This window comes from Amblyraja radiata, chromosome 7, assembly GCF_010909765.2.
Source record: "Amblyraja radiata isolate CabotCenter1 chromosome 7, sAmbRad1.1.pri, whole genome shotgun sequence".
Taxonomy (NCBI): Eukaryota; Metazoa; Chordata; class Chondrichthyes; order Rajiformes; family Rajidae; genus Amblyraja; species Amblyraja radiata.
In genome coordinates this window covers 35,561,346-35,582,257 of record NC_045962.1, presented here as the reverse complement: position 1 = coordinate 35,582,257, position 20,912 = coordinate 35,561,346, and the positions used below count along the sequence as shown (strand labels likewise).

The 20,912-nt window shown below is 44.1% G+C and overlaps 1 protein-coding gene across 2 annotated transcripts in view; it reads left to right on the top strand.

Annotated features, from left to right (window-relative positions):
- Positions 1–8,042, top strand: part of kcnh7 (potassium voltage-gated channel subfamily H member 7) — a 350,824-nt gene extending 342,782 nt beyond the window's left edge. The window contains exons 14-16 of one of the 2 annotated variants that reach the window (XM_033024163.1): positions 633–804; positions 5,045–5,228; positions 7,424–8,042. In XM_033024163.1, coding sequence (XP_032880054.1) covers positions 633–804; positions 5,045–5,228; positions 7,424–7,690 — 623 coding nt within the window. In that variant the 3' untranslated portion in view covers positions 7,691–8,042. The remainder of the gene's footprint in view (positions 1–632; positions 805–5,044; positions 5,229–7,423) is intronic. The other variant, XM_033024164.1, reaches the window with a different exon arrangement.
- Positions 8,043–20,912: the final 12,870 nt, after the last annotated feature.

The window sequence follows — 20,912 nt, the reverse complement described above, 5'->3', positions numbered from 1 at the left end:
CACGATTCCAGCATCTGCAGTTCCTTTTGTCTCCTAGTTAATGGTTTCAATATTTTAAACTTCTACATGGGTTTGTCACGAGGAATTCTCCTGAGGTAACACGCCAAGTGTTGGAAGACACGGAGTAACTCAGCGGATCAGGCAGCATCTCAGGAGAACATGGATAGACGACGTTGTGGGTCAAGGCCTTTCTTCAGATTCATTGGAGGGCCCTGACCCAAAATGCCACCTATCCACATTCTCCTGACATGTTGACAGATCCACTGAGCTACTCCAGCACTTTGTGCCTTCTTTTGTAAGCGCATAGCTGCAGTTCTTTGTTTCTACACCAAGTCATAGAGTCTTACAGTGTGGAAACAGGCCCAACTTGCCCACACTGACCAACATGTCCCAGCTACACTAGTCCCACCTACCTGCATTTGGCCCATATCCCTCTATCACATATGTGGAAAAGTTACCCCTTCAGGTTCAGGTTCCCGTCTTCACCTTAAACCTATGTCTGGTTCTCAATTCCCCTACTTTGGGCAAGAGACTCTGCGTATCTACCCGATCTATTCTTCTCATGATTTTTTACATGATTTTGAAAGTGTTGAAAGTGTTTTTCATTTTATATGCTCTCTGGATTTCACCAGATGCCAGCGAGAGACTAAAGGATTGGGAAAGTGGAAAACCTGTGGAATATCCTGATATGTCCACCCAGTCTGCATCTTCTCATGCAGCCCCTGGTATCTCAGAGTCAGGAAGCGACTTAACCTACGGTGAGGTGGAGCACAGATTAGATTTACTTCAAGAACATCTCAGCAGGTAATGAGTACTTCTCACCTCCAATAAAGGAAAGATATTTGAGTAAAATAGTAATCACCCTTGTTTGTAACTATGAAAGATGATTGATCTGAAACATTATCTCTGTTTTTCTCCTCATAGATGATGCCTGACCTGCTGAGTGTTTCCAGCATTTTCTGCTTTTATTTTAGATTTCAAAGGCTATGGAGAGAAGGCAGGAGAACGGGGTTGAGTTGGAAAGATAAACCAGCCATGATTGAATGACGGAGTAGACGATGGGTCGAATGGCCGAATTCTGCTCCCATGATTTGTGAACTTATGTGTAATATTTCTGGCGTCTGCGGTTTTTATTTTTAATTAAAATTTATGATTAATTTGGACAAAAAGAATTGGATTTGATGAGATGTGCCAACAAGATGAAATAGATTATCAGAACAATTTGCACCTATGTGCACCAGAACAGATTCATTGGCCACATGTACCGGTTCCATATTGTTTAGAATCTTAGAGACACACAGAATGGAAACAGGCCCTTCGGTCCAAACCATCCATGCTGCCCAAGATGCCTCACCTAAGCTAGTACCAGTTGCCCACGTTTGGCCTGTATCCCACTAAACTTTTCCTATCCATGTAGCATATTTTAAATGTTGTTATAGTACCTGCCTCAACTACCTCCTCTGGCAACTCTGTCTATATGCCCACCACCCTCTGTATGAAAAAGTTGCCCCTCAGGTTCCTATTAAGTCTTTCCTCTCTCATCTTAAATGTATTCCCTCTGGTTCTTGATTCCCCTACCCTGGGTAAAATACCATTCACCCTATCTATTCCCCTCATGGTTTTATATACTTTTTTAAAGCAAGTAATAAAGATGATTTCTGAAGACTATTGGACAGAATATTTCCTTGTTACCAGCCTTAGAAAAGTGCCCAGAATAAAATATATATATTTTTAAAGAGTGTTATTTTTTTAATGGTACAGCATTGAAACAGCCCCTTTGGCCCACTGAGTCCATGCCAACCATCAATCACCCGTTCACACAAGTTCTATGCTATTCCACTTTCTCATCCACTCCCCACACATGCGGGAGAATTTACAGAGGCCAAGCAACCTACAAACCCGCACGTCTTTGGGAAGAGCGAGGAAACCGGAGCACATGGAGGAAACCATGTGGTCACAGGAAGAAAGTGCAAACTCCACGCAGACAGCACCTGTAGTCAGGATCGAACCGGTGTCAGCAGCAGGATCGAACTGTGGGGCAGCAACTCTACCAGCTGTGCCATTGTGCTTCTTTGATAATAATTAGCTTAGCATTTCTCATGATGAGATATCTCTTTAGTATTTATTCACAAAGTATTTTCCAAGTCACTTGCTTGTGCCGAACTTGATGCCAAGTTAAACTGATCTCATCTGTCTGCACGCGATGCATATCCCTCCATTCCTGCATATCCATGTGCCTATCTAAATGCCTCATAAACACCACTATCTTATCTGCCTCCACTACCACCTTTGGCCCCCACCACCCTATGTGTAAAAAACCGTTCCCTGCACATCTCCCTTAAACTTTCACCCTTCTCACCTTAAAGCTATGCCCTTTACTGATGGACATTTCTACTTTGTGGAAAAGGTTCTGACAGTTTACCCTATCTATGCCTCTCATAATTTCATATACTTCTATCAAATCTCCACTCAACCTCCAATTATAATTAAAACCTTTAAGTAACATTTACTGAATGTAGTTTGTGCAAAGATGCACTTGACATTAAAAAAGAACATTGGAATAAAATTTGCAATGTCCTGTATTTTAGAGTTGTATTACCAAATGCTATTATTTTCTCCGCAGTAACCTATCAAACACGTTTTAAATTTGTAAATAAGAATTTTAAAAATTGTAATACAGTTTGTTTAAAACAATCAAATGATAGTTTGCCACATTTCTGGTTGTTTACTGAACTCATAAGAATAACTATCCTCTAGACATGATTGGGTATTTCTATAACAAAATCAAAGGTGATGGGTACGTGTTTGAAGTAGAGTCTGTCTGGGAATGACGACCAAGAAGCCCCATCAAGTTAGTTTAGTTTATTGAAGGTACACAAAAATGCTGGAGAAAATCAGCGGGTGCAGCAGCATCTATGGAGCGAAGGAAATAGGCAACGTTTCGGCCCGAAACGTTGCCTATTTCCTTCGCTCCATAGATGCTGCTGCACACGCTGAGTTTCTCCAGTATTTTTGTGTACCTTCGATTTTCCAGCATCTGCAGTTCCTTCTTAAATAAATAGTTTAGTTTATTGTCATGTGTACTGAGGTAGCAGAAATGTGTTCCAGTCAGCAGAAAGATTGCACAGGTCCACCACCGGTTTTCCGGCACCTTTGGTTCCAGGGCTTTGCTGTATTATCCATTTTGCACAACTAACAGAGGTCACAACCTTTGGGGGGCCAAGATACCGATGATCGGCCACGGAAGTCCCGATGAGGTTGAGCTCAACCACCTCACCCGACCTAGGCGCTACATTTTCAGGGTGACTTCCAGGGGGGAGAGGAAATTTCAAATGCACGCTCGTAATTTTGTCTGGATTTTACCGGACCACCAGTTTCTTGAAAATTAGTGGTGGATCTGTACAAGATTCAATTCAATTCAATTCAATTCAATTTATTGTCATTTGGACCCCTTGAGGTCCAAACGAAATGCCCCTCAGAAGGGAGAAGATTACAATCGAGCCACCCACAGTGTGTAGAGATACAGTATTAAGGGTAAAACATTTAGTGAAAGTCCAGTAAAGTCTGATCACAGTCTGAGGGTCTCCAGTGAGGTAGATGGGGGGACAGGACCGCTCTCCAGTTGATGAGAGGATGGTTCAGTTGCCTGATAACAGCTGGGAAGAAACTGTCCCTGAATCTGGAGGTGTGTGTTTTCCCACTTCTGTATCTCTTGCCTGATGGGAGAGGGGAGAAGAGGGAGTGACTAGGGTGAGACACATTCTTGATTATGTTGGTGGCTTTGCTGAGGCAATGTGAAGTGTAGATGGTGTCAATGGAAGGGAGATTGGTACGTGTGATGGTCTGGGCTACGTCCACAATTCTCTGCAATTTCTTGCGGTCTTCGACAAGTTGTTCCCAAACTATCACAACATCCTGATAAAATGCTTTCTATGACGCATCTGTAGAAGCTGGTGAGAGTTGATGGGGAGATGCCGAACTTCCTAAGTCTTCTAAGGAAGTTGAGCATAGGTGTGCTTTGTGGCCATTGTTTCAATATGACTAGTCCAGGACAGGATGCTTGTGATATTTGCTTCTAGGAACTTGAAGCTTTCAACCAAAGTAGAGAGCAATGTATACCGGAATTTATACATAGATACATAGATACATAGAAAATAGGTGCAGGAGTAGGCCATTCGGCCCTTCGAGCCTGCACCGCCATTCAATATGATCATGGCTGATCATCCAACTCAGTATCCCGTACCTGCCTTCTCTCCATACCCCCTGATCCCTTTAGCCACAAGGGCCACATCTAACTCCCTCTTAAATATAGCCAATGAACTGGCCTCAACTACCCTCTGTGGCAGAGAGTTCCAGAGATTCACCACTCTCTGTGTGAAAAAGTTTCTTCTCATCTCGGTCCTAAAGGATTTCCCCCTTATCCTTAAGCTGTGACCCCTTGTCCTGGACTTCCCCAACATCGGGAACAATCTTCCTGCATCTAGCCTGTCCAACCCCATAAGAATTTTGTACGTTTCTATAAGATCCCCTCTCAATCTCCTAAATTCTAGCGAGTATAAGCCAAGTCTATCCAGTCTTTCTTCATATGAAAGTCCTGACATCCCAGGAATCAGTCTGGTGAACCTTCTCTGCATTCCCTCTATGGCTATAATGTCCTTCCTCAGATTTGGAGACCAAAACTGCACGCAATACTCCAGGTGTGGTCTCACCAAGACCCTGTACAACTGCAGTAGAACCTCCCTGCTCCTATACTCAAATCCTTTTGCTATGAAAGCTAACATACCATTCGCTTTCTTCACTGCCTGCTGCACCTGCATGCCTACTTTCAATGACTGGTGTACCATGACACCCAGGTCTCGCTGCATCTCCCCTTTTCCTAATCGGCCACCATTTAGATAATTATCAATGATGTCGATCACTATCTCCTTTGTCTTGCTGACATATAGAGAAAAACGTATTGTTTTGCAATCTACACTAGTCCCACCTGCCTATGTTTGGCCCATATTCTTCTAAACCTTTCCTCTCCATGTCGTTTATTTTCTAGATTGGAAACACAGATGTCGACTGACATTCATGCCATCTTGCAGTTACTACAACGGCAGTCTATGGTGGGACCTCCGGCATACAGCATGGTGACCGGGGCAGGAGACTACCAGAGACCATCGTCGAGAGTGATACATACCGTCCAACCCGTATCCACTAACCACAGTTTCCCAACAACTCCACAGGTAAACATCCATTACTGGACAGAGGTCATAGAGCCATACAGCATGGGAACAGGCTCTTCAGCCCAACTGTGTAGGAAGGAACTGCAGTTGCAGGTTTAAACCGAAGCTAGACACAAAAAGCTAGAGTAACTCAGCGGGTCAGGCAGCATCTCTGGATAAAAGATGCTGAGAGACTTCAACAACGTACAGGTGTGTAGGTTAATTGGCTTGGTCTAAGTAAAATTGTTTCCAGTGTGTGTAGGGTAGTGTTAATGGGCAGGGATTTCTGGTCGATGTGGACTCTGTGGGCTGAAGGCCTGTTTACGTGCTACATCTCTAACCTATACTAAACTAAACTAAACTTCAGACTGAAACCCTTCTTTCCCCTGAGTCTGAAGAAGGGTCTCAACCCGAACCATCACCTTTTCCATTTCTCCAGAGATGCTGATTGACCCGCTGAGTTACACCAGCTATTTTTATCTATCTACAGCCCAACACGTCAATGCCGAACCAAGATGCCCCATCTAAGCTAATCCCATTGGCCCGTGCTTGGCATATATCCCTCTAATCAAATGGGCATTAGCATAAATAGGAGACACAGTCAGAAACTTTTTTCCCAGGATAGAAACGTCAAATACTAGAGGGTATAACTTTGAGGGGAAAGGGGCAGGTTTTTTACATGGAGAGTGGTGGGAGCCAAGGGTGCTGGTGGAGACAGACATGATAGAGGTGTTTAAGAGAGTTTTAGATTGGCACATGGATATGCAAGGAATGGTGGGACATTGATCATGTGCAGGCAGAGGAGGTTTGTTTAATTTAATTCGTTAAAGAGACTTTTGGCCGGCACATGGATATACAGGGAATGGCGGGATGTGGATCACACGCAGACAGAGGAGATTAGTTCATCTTGGCATCATGTTCAGCATAGACATTATGGGCTAAAGGATTTGTCCTGTGCTGTACTGTACTATGCTCTATGCTCTATGTTCTATGATTCAGGCAACATCATTAGGGTCTGTATCAGTCCACACATTATAGCTCTCAGCTAAGACTCAGGACAAAGGTTTCCACAATGTGTCATTGGTGGGACGTGGAGGGAGAGGGCGGGGGAGGAATCTCTGGCAGAAGAAAGTCAAATCTGTCGTGTGTAGCCTTAAAGGGTTGGATTTATTATTGTCACATGTAGCGAGGTACAGTGAAAATCTTTGCTGTGCAAGCTATTCAAACAGATCAGATACCACAGATGGATACAATCAAGTCATATTCAAGTACAATAGACAGAGCAAAGGGGAAGATAGAGTGCAGAATATAGTTCTCAGCAACAGGTCAAAAGACAGGTCCAAAGTCTGCAATGGGGTAGTGGTGAATCAGTCAGTATCCAGGAGCAGCTGATAGAGCTGCTGCTGTTGCCTGACCTGGGATCGATCCCAACAACGGGTGCTGTATGTATGGAGTTTGTCGATTCTCCCCATGACCGCGTAGGTATTCTCCAGGTGCTCCGGTTTCCTCCCACACTCCAATGGGTTAGTAGGTCAATTGGCTTCGTTAAATGGCGAGTGTGTAGGATAGAACTAGTGTACGGGGTGAATGCTGGTCGGCGTGGATTTGATGGGCCAAAGAGCCTGTCTCCACATTGTAACTCTAAATTAAACTAAATTTGTGGAATGGCCTTTCAGAAGCCTGATAACAGGCATTTGAGCAACAAAAGTCCTGAAATCTCTCGTGTAGGAAGGAACTGTGGATGCAGGTTTGTACCAAAGATAGACACAAAGTGCTAGAGTAACACGTCACCTAACCCAAAACGTCACCTATCCTTTTTTTCTAGAGATACTGCCTGACCTGTTGAGTTACTCCAGCACTTTGAGTTTGAGTTTGAGTCTAGTTTATTATCACGAGTATGAAGGTACAGTGAAAAGCTTTTGTTGGTTGCTAGCCAGTCAGCGGAAAGACAATACATGATTGTCCGCAGTGTACAGATACAGGATAAAGGGAATCATGTGAGTAACGTTTAGTGCAAGATAATGACAGTAAAGTCCGATCAAAGATATTCCGAGGGTCTCCATTGAGGTAGATAGTAGTCCCGGACTGCTCTCAAGTTGTTGGTCTGATGGTTCAGTTGCCTGATAACAGCTTTGTGTCTATCTCCATCAACCTCCCTCCTTGCTGCATCTTCTCTTGTGATAAATTCCTACCGTGAGTTTCAATTTTTCTTACAGAGTCCAGAATTTTTGGACTTTGAGAAATCCAACCTGAAATCCAAAGAGTCATTGTCCAGTGGTGTTCACCTCAACACTATATCGGAAGACAACTTTGCCACGTTTTTGGACCAAGAACAAGAGCAAGAGTCGCCGTTGCAACTACTACAGGTGCAGCCCTCCCTACAGTCAACACGACACCCCTCCTTACCCAACCCCTCAATACACACCACGGGACTGTTGGGTCTCCATAGGCATCTGTCAGATCCTGGTCTTCCAGGCAAATAACCAATGAGCACTCTGCATCTCAATAGTTTTGCTGCTTTGAGTGGCTGTTTTTCCTTTTGATGAATAGCATCCTCCATGTACGACTCAGGGGTCTGTGAAAGAAACTGTCCATATGCAAAAGCACTGTAGATTCATATCAGCTCTGAGCTCCCAATGTCAATGTTCCTCTTTAACAATGATCTGAAAGCTTCAATAACGATACATTTAAAACATCGTCGCACTGCCAGTAATCGAAGGCACCTTAAATAATAATAAGCCTGAAATGCATGCCGTTACATTGGTTTCTGTGTTGCATGAAGTTAATTTGAACTCAAACTAGAGAGCTCATGGGTTGGGGAGGGCGGCGGGAGGGAGGGGAAGGGAGAACATTGTCTGTATACTTACGTCTGACAAACAAAGGCTGCAGTTCAGGTCCGAACTAAATATTATTACTTGAAATAAAAAAGCTACTGTAAGCACACTGAGCTGATAGCTCATTCAACTAAGTGGGAATTGGACATGTTGTGCTTAAACTAACATCCACCCATTCCACTCAACCCCCATTCAGCTTGCTTACTTGTTTTCTTTTTCCACTCACGTTGCTATTCTATGAAGGAATGGGAAAAACGCATTTGAATCTTCATAGTGAAGAAGTTACATTATAGGAGTCTAGTATAATAGTGGCCTGAGAAACAGGCATACATGTGGATTACAGCTGCCAATTCCAACCAAGAACTTGGCAGATATGTCTTAGGCGTGAAAGGTCCGTTAAGTCTAAAGTGCAATAAATATTTTTGTATATCTGGTGCTTGGTTCACATGGTAGCAGAAGTTTCTTTAAGTTACTGATTTTTGAATAATCACTTAACCAAGTCCGTGGTTATAGAGAAGACATAAAGGCAGGCAATTTACAAGTTCATCCATGGGCTGAGGAGACTGTTTCCATGCTGTGTCTCCAAACTAAACTCTAAATGAAACAACCTTGTAAATCTATGAACATTGATTTCTCTCATTTCAAGTAACCTTTGCCTTCCCTCTCACTCCGTCCTTCCCCTACCCTGGTCTTACTGCTAATTTCACTGTTCATATCCCTTCATTATCACCTCCTCCACAACCGACAATGGACCATTGTTGTCTCCTTGGCCATCGGTGCCGGCTCTGATTTTGTTCTGTACCTTTTCATACCTCTAGTTTCCCCCTCCCCTTACTTTCAGTCTTAAGAAGGGTCTCGACCCAAAACGTCACCTATTCCGTTTCTCCAGAGATGCTGCCTGACCGCTGCGTTTAACCTCGTAAATCTGCTCCAAATTAATTCCAGTTTAATAGTATCTTTTCATAATTTTCCAAGTCATAGGAGCAGAATTAGGTCATTCAGCCCACCGAGTCTACTCCGCTATTCAATTGTGGCTGATCTACCTATCCCTCTCATCCCCATTCTCCTGCCTTTTACCCATAATCTTGGACACCCTTACTAATCAAGAAACTGTCAATCTTCACTTTAAAAATACCCAATAGCTTTGCCTCCACCACTGTCTGTAGCAATGAATTCCACAGATTCACCACCTTCTGGCTAAAGAAATTGTTCCTCATCTCTTTTCTAAAGATACGTTCTTTTAATCTGAGGCTATGGCTTCTGATCCTGGACTCTCCCACTAGTGAAAACATCCTCTCCACATCCACTCTATCCAGGCCTTTCACTATTCGGTAAGTTTCAATGAGGTCCCCTTCATGCTTCTAAACTCCAGTGAGTACAGGCCCGGTGCCTTCAAACACTCAACAGATCAAAACATCTCTGAAAGACATGGACCTGAAAAGTCACTATCCATGTTCTCCAGATATGCTGCCTGACACTAGTTACTCTAGCACCAGCATCTGCAGTTCCTTCTTTCTAAATCAAATTGTTCCTTTTTTCTTTCCAATCCACTGATGAATACAACTACTTATCTTAATAATACTGATAGTTTTTGCATTTAAATGTTGAACACAGCACAGGATCAGGCCCTTCAGCCCTCAAAGATTGTGTCGAACATGATGCCAAGATAAATAATGTCCTCTGCCTGCATGTGATCCCTATCCCTACATTCCCTGCATATCCATATGGTTATCTAAACGTCATATCTGTCTCCACCACCACGCCTCACTGCTGGTTCCTGGCACCCACCACTCTTTGTGTAAAAAACCTGCTCCGCACATAGTCATAGAGTGAAACAGTGTGGAAACAGGCCCTTCAGCCCAACTTGCCCACATCGGCCAACATGTCCCAGGTACCCTATTTCCACCTGCCTGCGCTTGGTCCATATCCCTCCAAACATGTCCTCTCCATGTACCTGTCTAACTGTTTCTGAAATGTTGGGATAGTCCCAGCCTCAACTACCTCCTCTGACAGCTTGTTCCATACACCCACCACTCTTTGTGTGAAAAAATACCCCTCAGAATCGTATTAAATCTTTTCCCTTTCACTTTAAACCCACGTCCTCTAGTCCTCAATTTCTCCTACTCTTGGCAAGAGACTCTGTGCATCTACCCAATCTATTCCTCTCATGATCTTATACACCTCTATAAGATCATCCCTCATCCTCCTGCACTCCAAGGAATAGAGACCCAGCCTACTCAACCTCTCCCTATAGCTCAGACCCTCTAGTCCTGGCAACATCCTAGTAAATCTTCTCTGAACCCTTTCAAGCTTGACAATATCTTTCCTATAACATGGTGCCCAGAACTGAACACAATACTCTAAATGCGGTCACACCAACGTCTTGAAGTCTGAAGAAGGGTTCCGGCCCGAAACGTTGCCTATTTCCTTCGCTTCATAGATGCTGCTGAACCCGCTGAGTTTCTCCAGCACTTTTGTCTACCAACGTCTTATACAACTGCAACATGACCTCCCAACTTCTATACTCATCTTTCCCTCTCCCACCTTAAAACTGTATCCTAGGAAAAAGGTTCTGAATGTCTACCCTATCTATACCTTTCATAAAGTTATAAACTTCTATCAGTTGTCCTCTCAGCCTCCGATACTCAAGAGAAAATGATTGAAGTTATATATAGCTAATACCTTCTAATCCAAGCAACATTCTGGTAAACCTCCTCTGCATCCTCTCCAAACCCTCTACATCCTTCCTGTTAGGGGTAAACCAGAACTGCACACATTGCTCCAAATGCGGACTAACCAAAGTCCTATAAAACTGCTAAACATGATTTTCTGACTTAAACACAATGTCCCAACTATTGAAGGTAAGCATACCGTATGCCTCTTTACCACCATCTACCTGTTTTGCAATTTTCACCGAGCTTCGACTCCAAGATCCCTCTGTACATCAATGGTGTCCTGCCATTAATTGTATACTTTTCCCTCATATTTGACCTTCAAGATGCAACATCTCATAATTACTCAGATTAAACTCCATCTGCCATTTCTCTGCCCATATCAGTAACTGACCTACATCCTTCTACTTTCTTTGACACCCTTCTTTACTGTCCGCAACTCTATCAATTTTGTGTCACCTTTATACTTTACTAAACAACCCATTTTCACTTTTTGTCCAAGTTCTCTCTATATATCACAACCAATAGAGGTCCCAGCACAGATCCCTGTGGAACTCCACTGGTCACATATCTCCAGCCAGAATAACACCCTTCCACCGCTATCCTCTGTCGTATGAAAAAGCCAGTTCTACACCGAAGCTACCAAATCACCATTAATCCCTTGTCAATAGTAAAGAGTGTTTTCTTGTCACATGTCTCAAAGAGAACAATGCAATTCTTACTTGCAGCAGCACAACAGAACATGTAAACGTAGTACTTTGTAAACAATATAATAAACAAAAACATTCAGTATAAATATATATACACACACACACATACAACAAAATATATAAAATGAGAGATATATATATATATATACTAGACCAAGTGGGACCCGGGGGGGGGGGGGGGGTTCCAAAACACCAGGATCGTGGGACCAAAATGCAACCAGAACTTGATGAGCAGCCCCTTCAGATATTGGAATAGGGGCAGCAACCTTGTTACCGTTGGCAACGTCCCATTGTGATGTCATTGTGGCAGTCAGCAGCCAGCATGAGAGCCCACTGTGATTGGTGCACTGTGTGAGGCATTGTGACATCATCACTGTGAGAAGGCTGGAAGCTATCTGTGAGAAGGCGGTTTTGGCTGTTTTTAAAATGTCAACGATTAATAACTTCGGAAATATAGGTGGAAATGCGATGGGAAGATGTTTATCATCACCAGGGGAAAAAATGTGAGTAGGATGTGTGAAAATGGGAAGGCTGTGGCCTAACGTTTGGAAGAAGATAGGAATTAACCAGATTGCCGCACACACATACACACAAACAAACAAGACAAAGACTTTTAGTTATATAGAGATATATATACACACACACCCACACACATAAAATGAAATATATATATATATATATTACTCTCACTTAGGTACTGTTCAGAGCATGAAACGTTTGTTAATGATTTTAGCTTTTCAATGCCTCAATTATGTATCTCTAAAATAAATTCACCTAAATAAATTTGTTCAGAAAGAGCAAAAACTTATAGATTCATATTCATACGGTGTGGAAACATTCCCTCAGCCCAATTTGCCCACACCGCCCAACATGTGTCGTCTACACTAGTCCCACCTGCCTGCGTTTGGCCCATATCCTATCCTTGTACCTGACTAAACGTTTCTTAAACATTGCGATAATACTGTATCTGCCTGAACTACCTCCTCCGGCAGCTTATTCCATACACCCATACACCCTTTGTGTAAAAAATGTACCCCTCAGGTTCTTATTAAATCTTTCCCTGCCCTGTAAATTGTTCCTAGTGTGCAGACCAGCGACCCTCGTACAACACCACTATCCTATATTTTTTTATCAAAGCCAATTAACCTACAAACCTGTACGTTTCTGGTGTGGGAGAAAACCAGAGCATCCAGAGAAAACCCACGCAGTCACAGGGAGAACGTGCAAACTCCCTACAGACAGCACCTGTAGTTAGCATCGAACCCGGGTCTCTGGCGCTGTGAGGCAGTGACTCTACCACTGCTCCACTATGACACCCACTAGCTCTAGATGATTTGGAAGAAAGTTATTCATAGCCTGAGAGCTTTGTGGCTTTTGTGTTTTGATCGTACCATGAGTAGAAACATAAAGTTTCTCTGACCCTTTAAGACATTATCAACTGATGTACTATTTAATTAAATTAGCTATTTTCATTGTCTAGTACAGTCAAGATGCAAGGTATTGTGCAGTACTTAGGACTAGGTGAGTCACAACATAAAGTGCACAATGCTTCATTAAACCACAAAAGGATCATTTTATCAATAACATTTTCGCATCTCCAAACACAATTGCAAAAATCATCCTTAAAAAATCATACTGGGAAAAACAGAGATAATTCCCTTGTAACTTTTATAGTCTTCCTCGCTGTAGAATAAATGATATATGTTACACTACAAAAAGGCACAAAGTGCTGGAGTACCTCAATGGGTCAGACAGCATCTCTGGAGAACATAGATTGATGGCATTTCGAATTCGGAATGAAATGTCACCTATCCATGACCTCCATAGATACTGCCTGACCCTCTGAGTGACTCCAGCACTTTGTGTCCCTTTTTTTTGGTAAACCAGCATCCGCAGTTCTTTATTTCAATTTGTTACACTCAAATCATTGTGCATTTTCATGCAATTAACACAAGCTGCCTTGTGGTCCATGTGAGATATACATAAATTTAAAATGCATTTATTTTGTAATTTGTCATGGTTGTGACATGTTCATGAGATATTAAAAGGATAACAAAAATCATTTGATGGCATTATTTATTTTTCCTGTCATTTGAGTAACAACTCTATCGAAAACATGTAACTTATGCATTGCTTCGTTGGTGTTTTTTTTATTAATGCTGTAATCATTCAGTTTAAATTTGCACAATTTCACTTTTAACTGGAAATTTTGCATAGAACATTGTAAATAGTCACATTCTGATAATGTACAGCTAAGAAGGAGGTGGCATTTGGAGTAAGATACTGTACTGATGGAGAATTCAAAAGACAGAGAATGTTTGTAAAAATAAAAATAAATAAAACTCTAAAATAAATCTATTAATACTCCAAGAACCAGGGTCTAGTACTTGAAAGCATCCATACTTTGTAAGTAGTTTTTCTGTTGCTGGTTATAAAAGCTTTAACAGTATGGATGTGTTCCAAAATTTCCTCTGTTAAATAAACCTGGTTTCTGCATCTGAGCACAATTTTCCTACTGGTTTAGTTTCAAACAGTTTCCAAACACTTTTACCCTTCACTAAGGCAAAAAAAAAAAACCCCCAACAAATCTGCTACTGGTGTTCCGTCTAATGTCCTTTCTTATCTTGCCTTTTTGCATGATGGCAATTCGGCATTTTTGTCTCCAAGAATTTATAAACTAAACTAAGAAACCAACTCTTTTTGACAATTTTGTTCTTCTGTGGTGTGTTAATACATAACTATTTTTAAGCATTTATAAAGCCATTCACTGTATACAAGGTTTTGTACAATGTAACACTTACCATTTATTTTTGAATGTTTCCAATTTGTTCCCAGCTGTACAATGTGTAACAAATACAATTTGGAAGACAAACTTTTATTATGTTAATGCTGCAAATAAATTAAGAGTTAACCTGATTCTTCTGAAGTTGAATCTTTATTTCCATCTTAACTAATTCATCACCATTTCAATTATTTTAGGCAATCTCTGGGATTTGAGAATGACTCGCTTAGTTGAGTTTAGTTTAGAGTTATAGCAGGGAACCAGGCCCTTCGGCCCATTGACTACATCACCCGTTCACACTAGTTCTATGTTATCCCATTTTCTCCCGACACACTGGGGGCAATTTACAGAGGGCCAATTAAACCTACAAACTCACACGCTTCTGGGTTGTAGGAGGAAAGCAGAGCACCCGGAGGATCCCACACGATCACATGGAGAACGTGCAGACTCTACACACAGACACAGCACCTAAGGTCAGGATCGAATCCGGGTATCTGGGGCTCTGGGGCTGAGAGATAGAAGCTCTACCAGCTGTGCCACTCTGCCTCCCTAAAGTGTTCATCGGTGTAGCCCATAGGTTTGGTTTAGTTTATATTAGTTTAGTTTATTATTGTCACGTGTACCAAGGTACAGTGAAAAGTATTTTGTTGCGTGCTAACCATTCAGTGAAAAGACGATACAAGTTTGCAGTCAAGTTGTCCACGGTATACAGGTACAGGGTAAAGGGTATAGCGTTTAGGGCAAGATCAAGTCTGATTATAGTTCGAAGGTTTCCAATGAGGTCCAATGATTCTTTATTGTCACGTATCCATAGCACAGTGACATTTTTGCACAACCCAAATGCACTGTTGCTATAATTTTGGTGCCGCTTTAAAAAAATAGATGGCAGGTCAGAACCGATATGTTGTGGGCGTGGGGGGGGGGGGGGGGGTGCGGGGGCGGGGTGGTTGCGGTTGCCGCAGACGCAGCCCACACTCCGCTCACTCCGCTCCTTCAGCTTTCGGCCTCACTCAGCGGCTCCCTGCTCGTCGTGGTGGTCGCCGCAGAAGCAGCCAACACTCGCTCTCTCCGCACTATGCTCTCTTCGCTCTCGGCACTTCTGCACTCCGCTCCCCGGCTCCGGCCTCACTCTGCTCACTCCGTACTCGCTCACTGCACTCTGCGCTCTCTGCATTCTGCTTACTCCGCACTCTGCTCCTTCAGCTTTATTCTCCTCACCGCCAGTGATTGACAGCAGGTGCCGGAAGGGGCAGTTTTTACGATTTGTAAACATTCATAACTTTGGTAATATTCCACCGATCGGAACAAAACTTGACGTACTTGCAGCACAGGAGAATGGCGAGTAAGGTAGCGAAAAATCGTAGCGGTAGCGGTTACCGTTTTTGTGGAAATGTGAAAACAACACAAACCGTTGTTTCTGAGTAGATTTGCTACTTGCTGAGTGTTTCTGTGGATTGTCAACGCATGCTCTCGAGATTTTCAATGTCTTTCCAAACGCACTATTTTTCCGTTTGAACAAAGGTTTTTAAAGAGAAAATAAGTTTATTGACAGGTCAGCAGCAGTGATCGTGTTGTTGCCTCACAGCTCCAGAGACCGGTTCGATCTTGGCTACAGGTGCTGTCTATACGGGGTGTGTATGTTCCCCGTGTCCGCATGGGTTTTCTCAGAGTGCTCAGGTTTCCTCCCACACTCTAAAGACATGCAGTTTTGTCAGTTAATTGGCCTCGGTATGTTGCCAAATTATCCCTGCTGTGCAGGATAGTGCTAGTGTAAGGGGTGATCGCTGGTTGGCTTGGACAGTCGGCCAAATGGCCTGTTTCTGCACTGTATCTCTAAAGTCTAGTTATTATTGGCTGCATGGTTTAGTCACACCCAAGATACAGGCAGAAAGTAGTTGGGTGATGTAGTTAATGACCTGAACAATAAATATGCTTGTGTTTCAACCTGTGTAAGTTTTTATTTGTGAGTTTTGGTTTTGATTTTGATGACATGGCTAACTCTTGTCGAAAGCCTAGCCCGCTCGTTTTTGATTCCAATATTGCTGAGCGATGGCGAATGTCTGAGAAGGACTACTCTCATTATATCCGCATCGTTCACCGAAATGATCCTGACGATTTGAAAGCATCTCTGCTGTTGAATTTAGCTATGATCCGCACTGGCTCTTTTGAATTTTCACCAGCTCAAACTAGACGGGAATGGTCTGGGAGTGGTGCCTGCTGAATCTATTGACAAATCGACGCCTAACAGGATCCTCGAGAGAACAAGATTTTTTGCCCGAATGCAACAGGCTGATGAGCCTGTCGAATGATTTATCAGCGACTTGAGACATATCAGCTCTCGATGCAGATTTGGTGAGTTGACAAATGAGCTAGTTCGTGATAAAATTGTGGGAGGAATAAGCGACCGCAAGCTACGAGCCGAACTGCTGCAGAACGCTGAACTGACTTTGGAGCAAGCGATTCATGCTTGTCGGATGGCTGAGACTGTAGCACCACTTGCTGATTTTGATAGTGTGAATGCTAATCAACAACTTAATGTGAATCTGGTTAGCTATTCTCCACAAAGATTTTTCAATGCGTCCAGCAAAGATCAGAATGTGCCTGCCACGAGGTGCTCTAACTGTAACTATTTCCACCCCAGGGGGCGCCAATTTTGCTTAGCCCATGGGAAAGTATGTCATAATTGCAAGAAACTCAACCACTTTGCTAATTGTTGTCGATCTAGTGGGAGTACAGCTTCAAGGATGAAGCTGCACCTGATTCAACAAGACCCGTCCGATTCTGATTCCCGTAAACATGACAAATCTTCCCATGGGAACGACTCTGATAACACAGACACTGAGTCTACTGTACTTTCCCTAAGCCTGCGCACCCCAGCCAAAGTGACTGATCCTGCGGTGACCATGATAATCAATAACAAACCTCTGATCGTCAAAGTCGATACCGGCGCCAGAGTAAACGTCATGTCACTCAAAGTGTTCAACAAGATAAGAACCACTGAGCTCATAAAAAAAGACTCCTCCACTCTACATGCGAACAGAGGGGAAATTATTCACCCCCTGGGTAAAGCTGATCTCAAATGTACCATCAATGAACAGACAAAGAACTTACTCGTTTACATTGTCCAACCAAGTTCTGAAACCCTGATAGGCATCAATGCATGCCATGACTTAGGTCTGGTCTATTTCGGGCATACTGTCCACAAACTCTGTCTGACAAAGGAACCAACAAAACAGATGCTATCCAACTATAAAGACTTGTTTGACGACAAACTCGGCAAGCTACTGACAATATACAAGATCACTGTTGACCATACAGTCACCCCGATCGTACGTACTCCTCACCGCATCCCGCATGGCATGCGTGAGAAAATACACGATGAACTAAAACGTATGGTCTCTATCGGAGTCATTGCCGAAGTTAGCGAACCCTCAGACTGGGTCTCCACCTTGGTCGTCACCACAAAGATAGACAAGGAGTTACGCATCTGCATCAATCCTAAAGATTTGAACACAGTAATCAAACGCCAACACTATCCAATGAGAACTACCGAGGACGTAGTGGCACAAATCGGTAACGCAATGGTGTTCTCAGTCCTGGATGCCAAAAGTTCTTTCTGACAAATCCCGTTAGACCATGCCTCATCGGCGTTAACAACCTTCACCACCCTGTTTGGCCGCTACCGATTTTTAAGAATGCCCTTCGGTATCAACTCTGCTAACGAAGTCTTCCAGCGTGCAATGGAACTGTTAGCAGAATATCCTTGTGCCATCATTGTTGACGACATCCTAGTTTACGGCCGAGACGTAACCGAGCATGATGCCGACCTACTTAAGGTGCTGAACCGTGCCAGAGACATTAATCTAAAACTGAACCCTCTGAAGTGCAAGTTCAGAGTTCCTGAAGTCACTTACATAGGTTACGTGTTCACCAGCAACGGGTTAAAACCTGACCCGCTGAAGACTGCGGCAATCCACGAACTGCCAGTACCAACTGATGTCACCAGCTTACAACGGTTTTTAGGTATGGTCAACTACCTGGGCAAGTTCATGCCTAATCTCAGTGAATTGTCAGCCCCTCTGCGTCAACTAACCCACAAGGGCAACACATGGTGTTTAAGAAGGAACTGTAGATGCTGGAAAATCAAAGGTAGACAAAAGTGCTGGAGAAACTCAGCGGGTGCAGCAGTATCTATGGAGCGAAGGAAATAGGCAACGTTTTGGGTCGAAACCCTTCTTCAGACGTAGGGTGGGGAGAAGAAAGGAAAAAGGAAGAGGAGGAGCCCGAGGACTGAGGGAGAGCTGAGAAGGGGAGGAGACTGCAAGGGCTACCGGAAATTGGAGAATTCAATGTTTATGCCGCTAGGGTGCAGACTGCCCAAGCGGAATATGAGGTGCTGCTCCTCCAATTTCCAGTGGTGCTCACTCTGGCCAAGGAGGAGGCCCAGGACAGAGAGGTCAGATTCGGAATGGGAGGAGGAGTTGAAGTGCTGAGCTACCGGGAGATCAGGTTGGTTAATGCGGACCGAGTGGAGGTGTTCGGCGAAACGATCGCCAAGACTATGCTTGATCTCACCGATGTAGATCAGTTGGCATCTAGAGCAGCGGATGCAATAGATGAGGTTGGAGGAGATGCAGGTGAACCTCTGTCGCACCTGGAACAGCTTGGGTCCTTGAATGGAGTCGAGGGGGGAGGTAAAGCGACAGTGTAGCATCCCTTGCGGTTGCAAGGGAAAGTGCCCGGGGGAGGGGGTGGTGCGGGAGGGAAGGGAAGAATTGACCAGGGAGTTACATCAGTCTGAAGAAGGGTTTCGGCCCGAAACGTTGCTTAGGACAACACATGGTCCTGGTACCCACAACACCAGCGAGCTTTCGAGACTTTAAAACTACAGCTCGCTAGTGCACCTACTCTGGCATACTTTAACATCAACCTGCCAGTTACAATCACCTGCGATGCATCTCAGTATGGACTAGGCACAGCATGCCTGCAGACTTCTTTCAATGGCAACGTGATGCCGGTATCCTACGCTTCGCGCACCCTAACGGATACTGAACAACGCTATGCAGATAGAGAAGGAACTGCTTGCCGTGGTTTTCACCTGCTCTAAATTTAAAGACTTTATTTTTGGCAAGACCTTCACGGTAGAGACTGATCACCAGCCACTAGTCACCACCCTGAGCAAACCTATCCCTGCTGCCCCAGCAAGACTTCAACGCTTGATGATGCAGCTACAACGGTTTGATTTTCGCATTGTCTACATAAAAGATAGACATGCACATTGCAGCCACTCTATCTCGAGCTCCACGCACCACCAGTGAACACCCATTCGAACAAGACGGATTCTCCGTCCTGAAAGTCTTGTTTGTTTCAACCGACCGCCTGCGCCGAACACACCGCTACAGATAAAACCTCTCAGCTGCTAACTTCCACCATCAAAGGCGGGTGGCCAAACAAAGTCTAGCACTCCCTTTGAACTGCGACCCTATTTCCTGGTACGTGACGAACTAGTACAAGATGGAGTGATTGTTAAGGGTCACATGACGGTCATCCCCTCTTCCCTGCGAATCGAGTACTATGAGGAAATCCATGGTGGTCACCCAGGCGTAGAGGCTACCTTACAGCGTGCGAAAGAAATGATCTACTAGCCCGGAATGACCAAGTACATTATGGAGAAAACAGAATCATGTGCGATCTGTAAAAGACAAGCACCGCACCAACAAAAACAACGCCTGCTACCTCAACCTGCTCCCTCTCTGCCATGGTCATCAGTAGCTGCCGATATCTTTGATTGGCACGGGAAGCACCAGCTCGTGTTAGTGGACTCGTACTCGAACTGGTTCGAAATTGACTTTCTGCCAACCATCTCCTCAGAGATAGTCGCCCAAAAGCTCAGGACACACTTCTCTGTACATGACATTCCAGCTTGTCTTCAGACTGACAACGGGACCCAATTCACCAGCCAAAAGGTTAAACTTTGCCAAAAGGTGGAACTTTCAACACGTCACCAGCAGCCCAGAATACCAACAGTCCAATGGACTTGCCGAGCGCGCTGTTCGGAGCGTTAAACAACTCATGGGGCGCTCCTACTTAGCAAAATCTGATGTTTACCTGGACCTGTTGAACCTACGAAATATTGCGAAACGTTTTGGGTTCTCCAGCCCAGCGCCGAACGCGACCTCCGCTGCCCGTCACCCTGAATCATTTAAAGCCCAAAGTCTTCAACCCCACCGTAGTTTAAAAGCGCGTAAAGTCCAATCCAGATGCGCAGAAACGCACTTACGACAAGACCAGTAAGCCACGACAAGACCAGTAAGCCACTTAAGCCACTCATTCAAGGCCAAGTGGTCCGACTACAAAGGACATACCAAACTGGGGTACATCTATGGCCCCACAAAGGAACTACGTTCCTACCTGGTCGATGTCGGTGGTACCATCTAGACGCAACCGTCAACACCTCCTTCCTGTGAAGGAACGGTGTCCGGCGCTCCAGGGTCCTGATGCAACTCCGCTCAACTTTAAAGTGATCGCTGGTCCAGCCATTCCAACACCTGCCGCCGCTAGTCCCATCCACTCCCCGCACCTGTCCCTTCCCTCTTCCCCTTTTATAACTGGCTCACCGGTGCCCCCGCGACGGTCTCCCCATAGCCCATCGGGCTCACCAAACTGCGCCCTCAACTTTTCGGCGTAAAAGGTTGATGAGGCAGCTC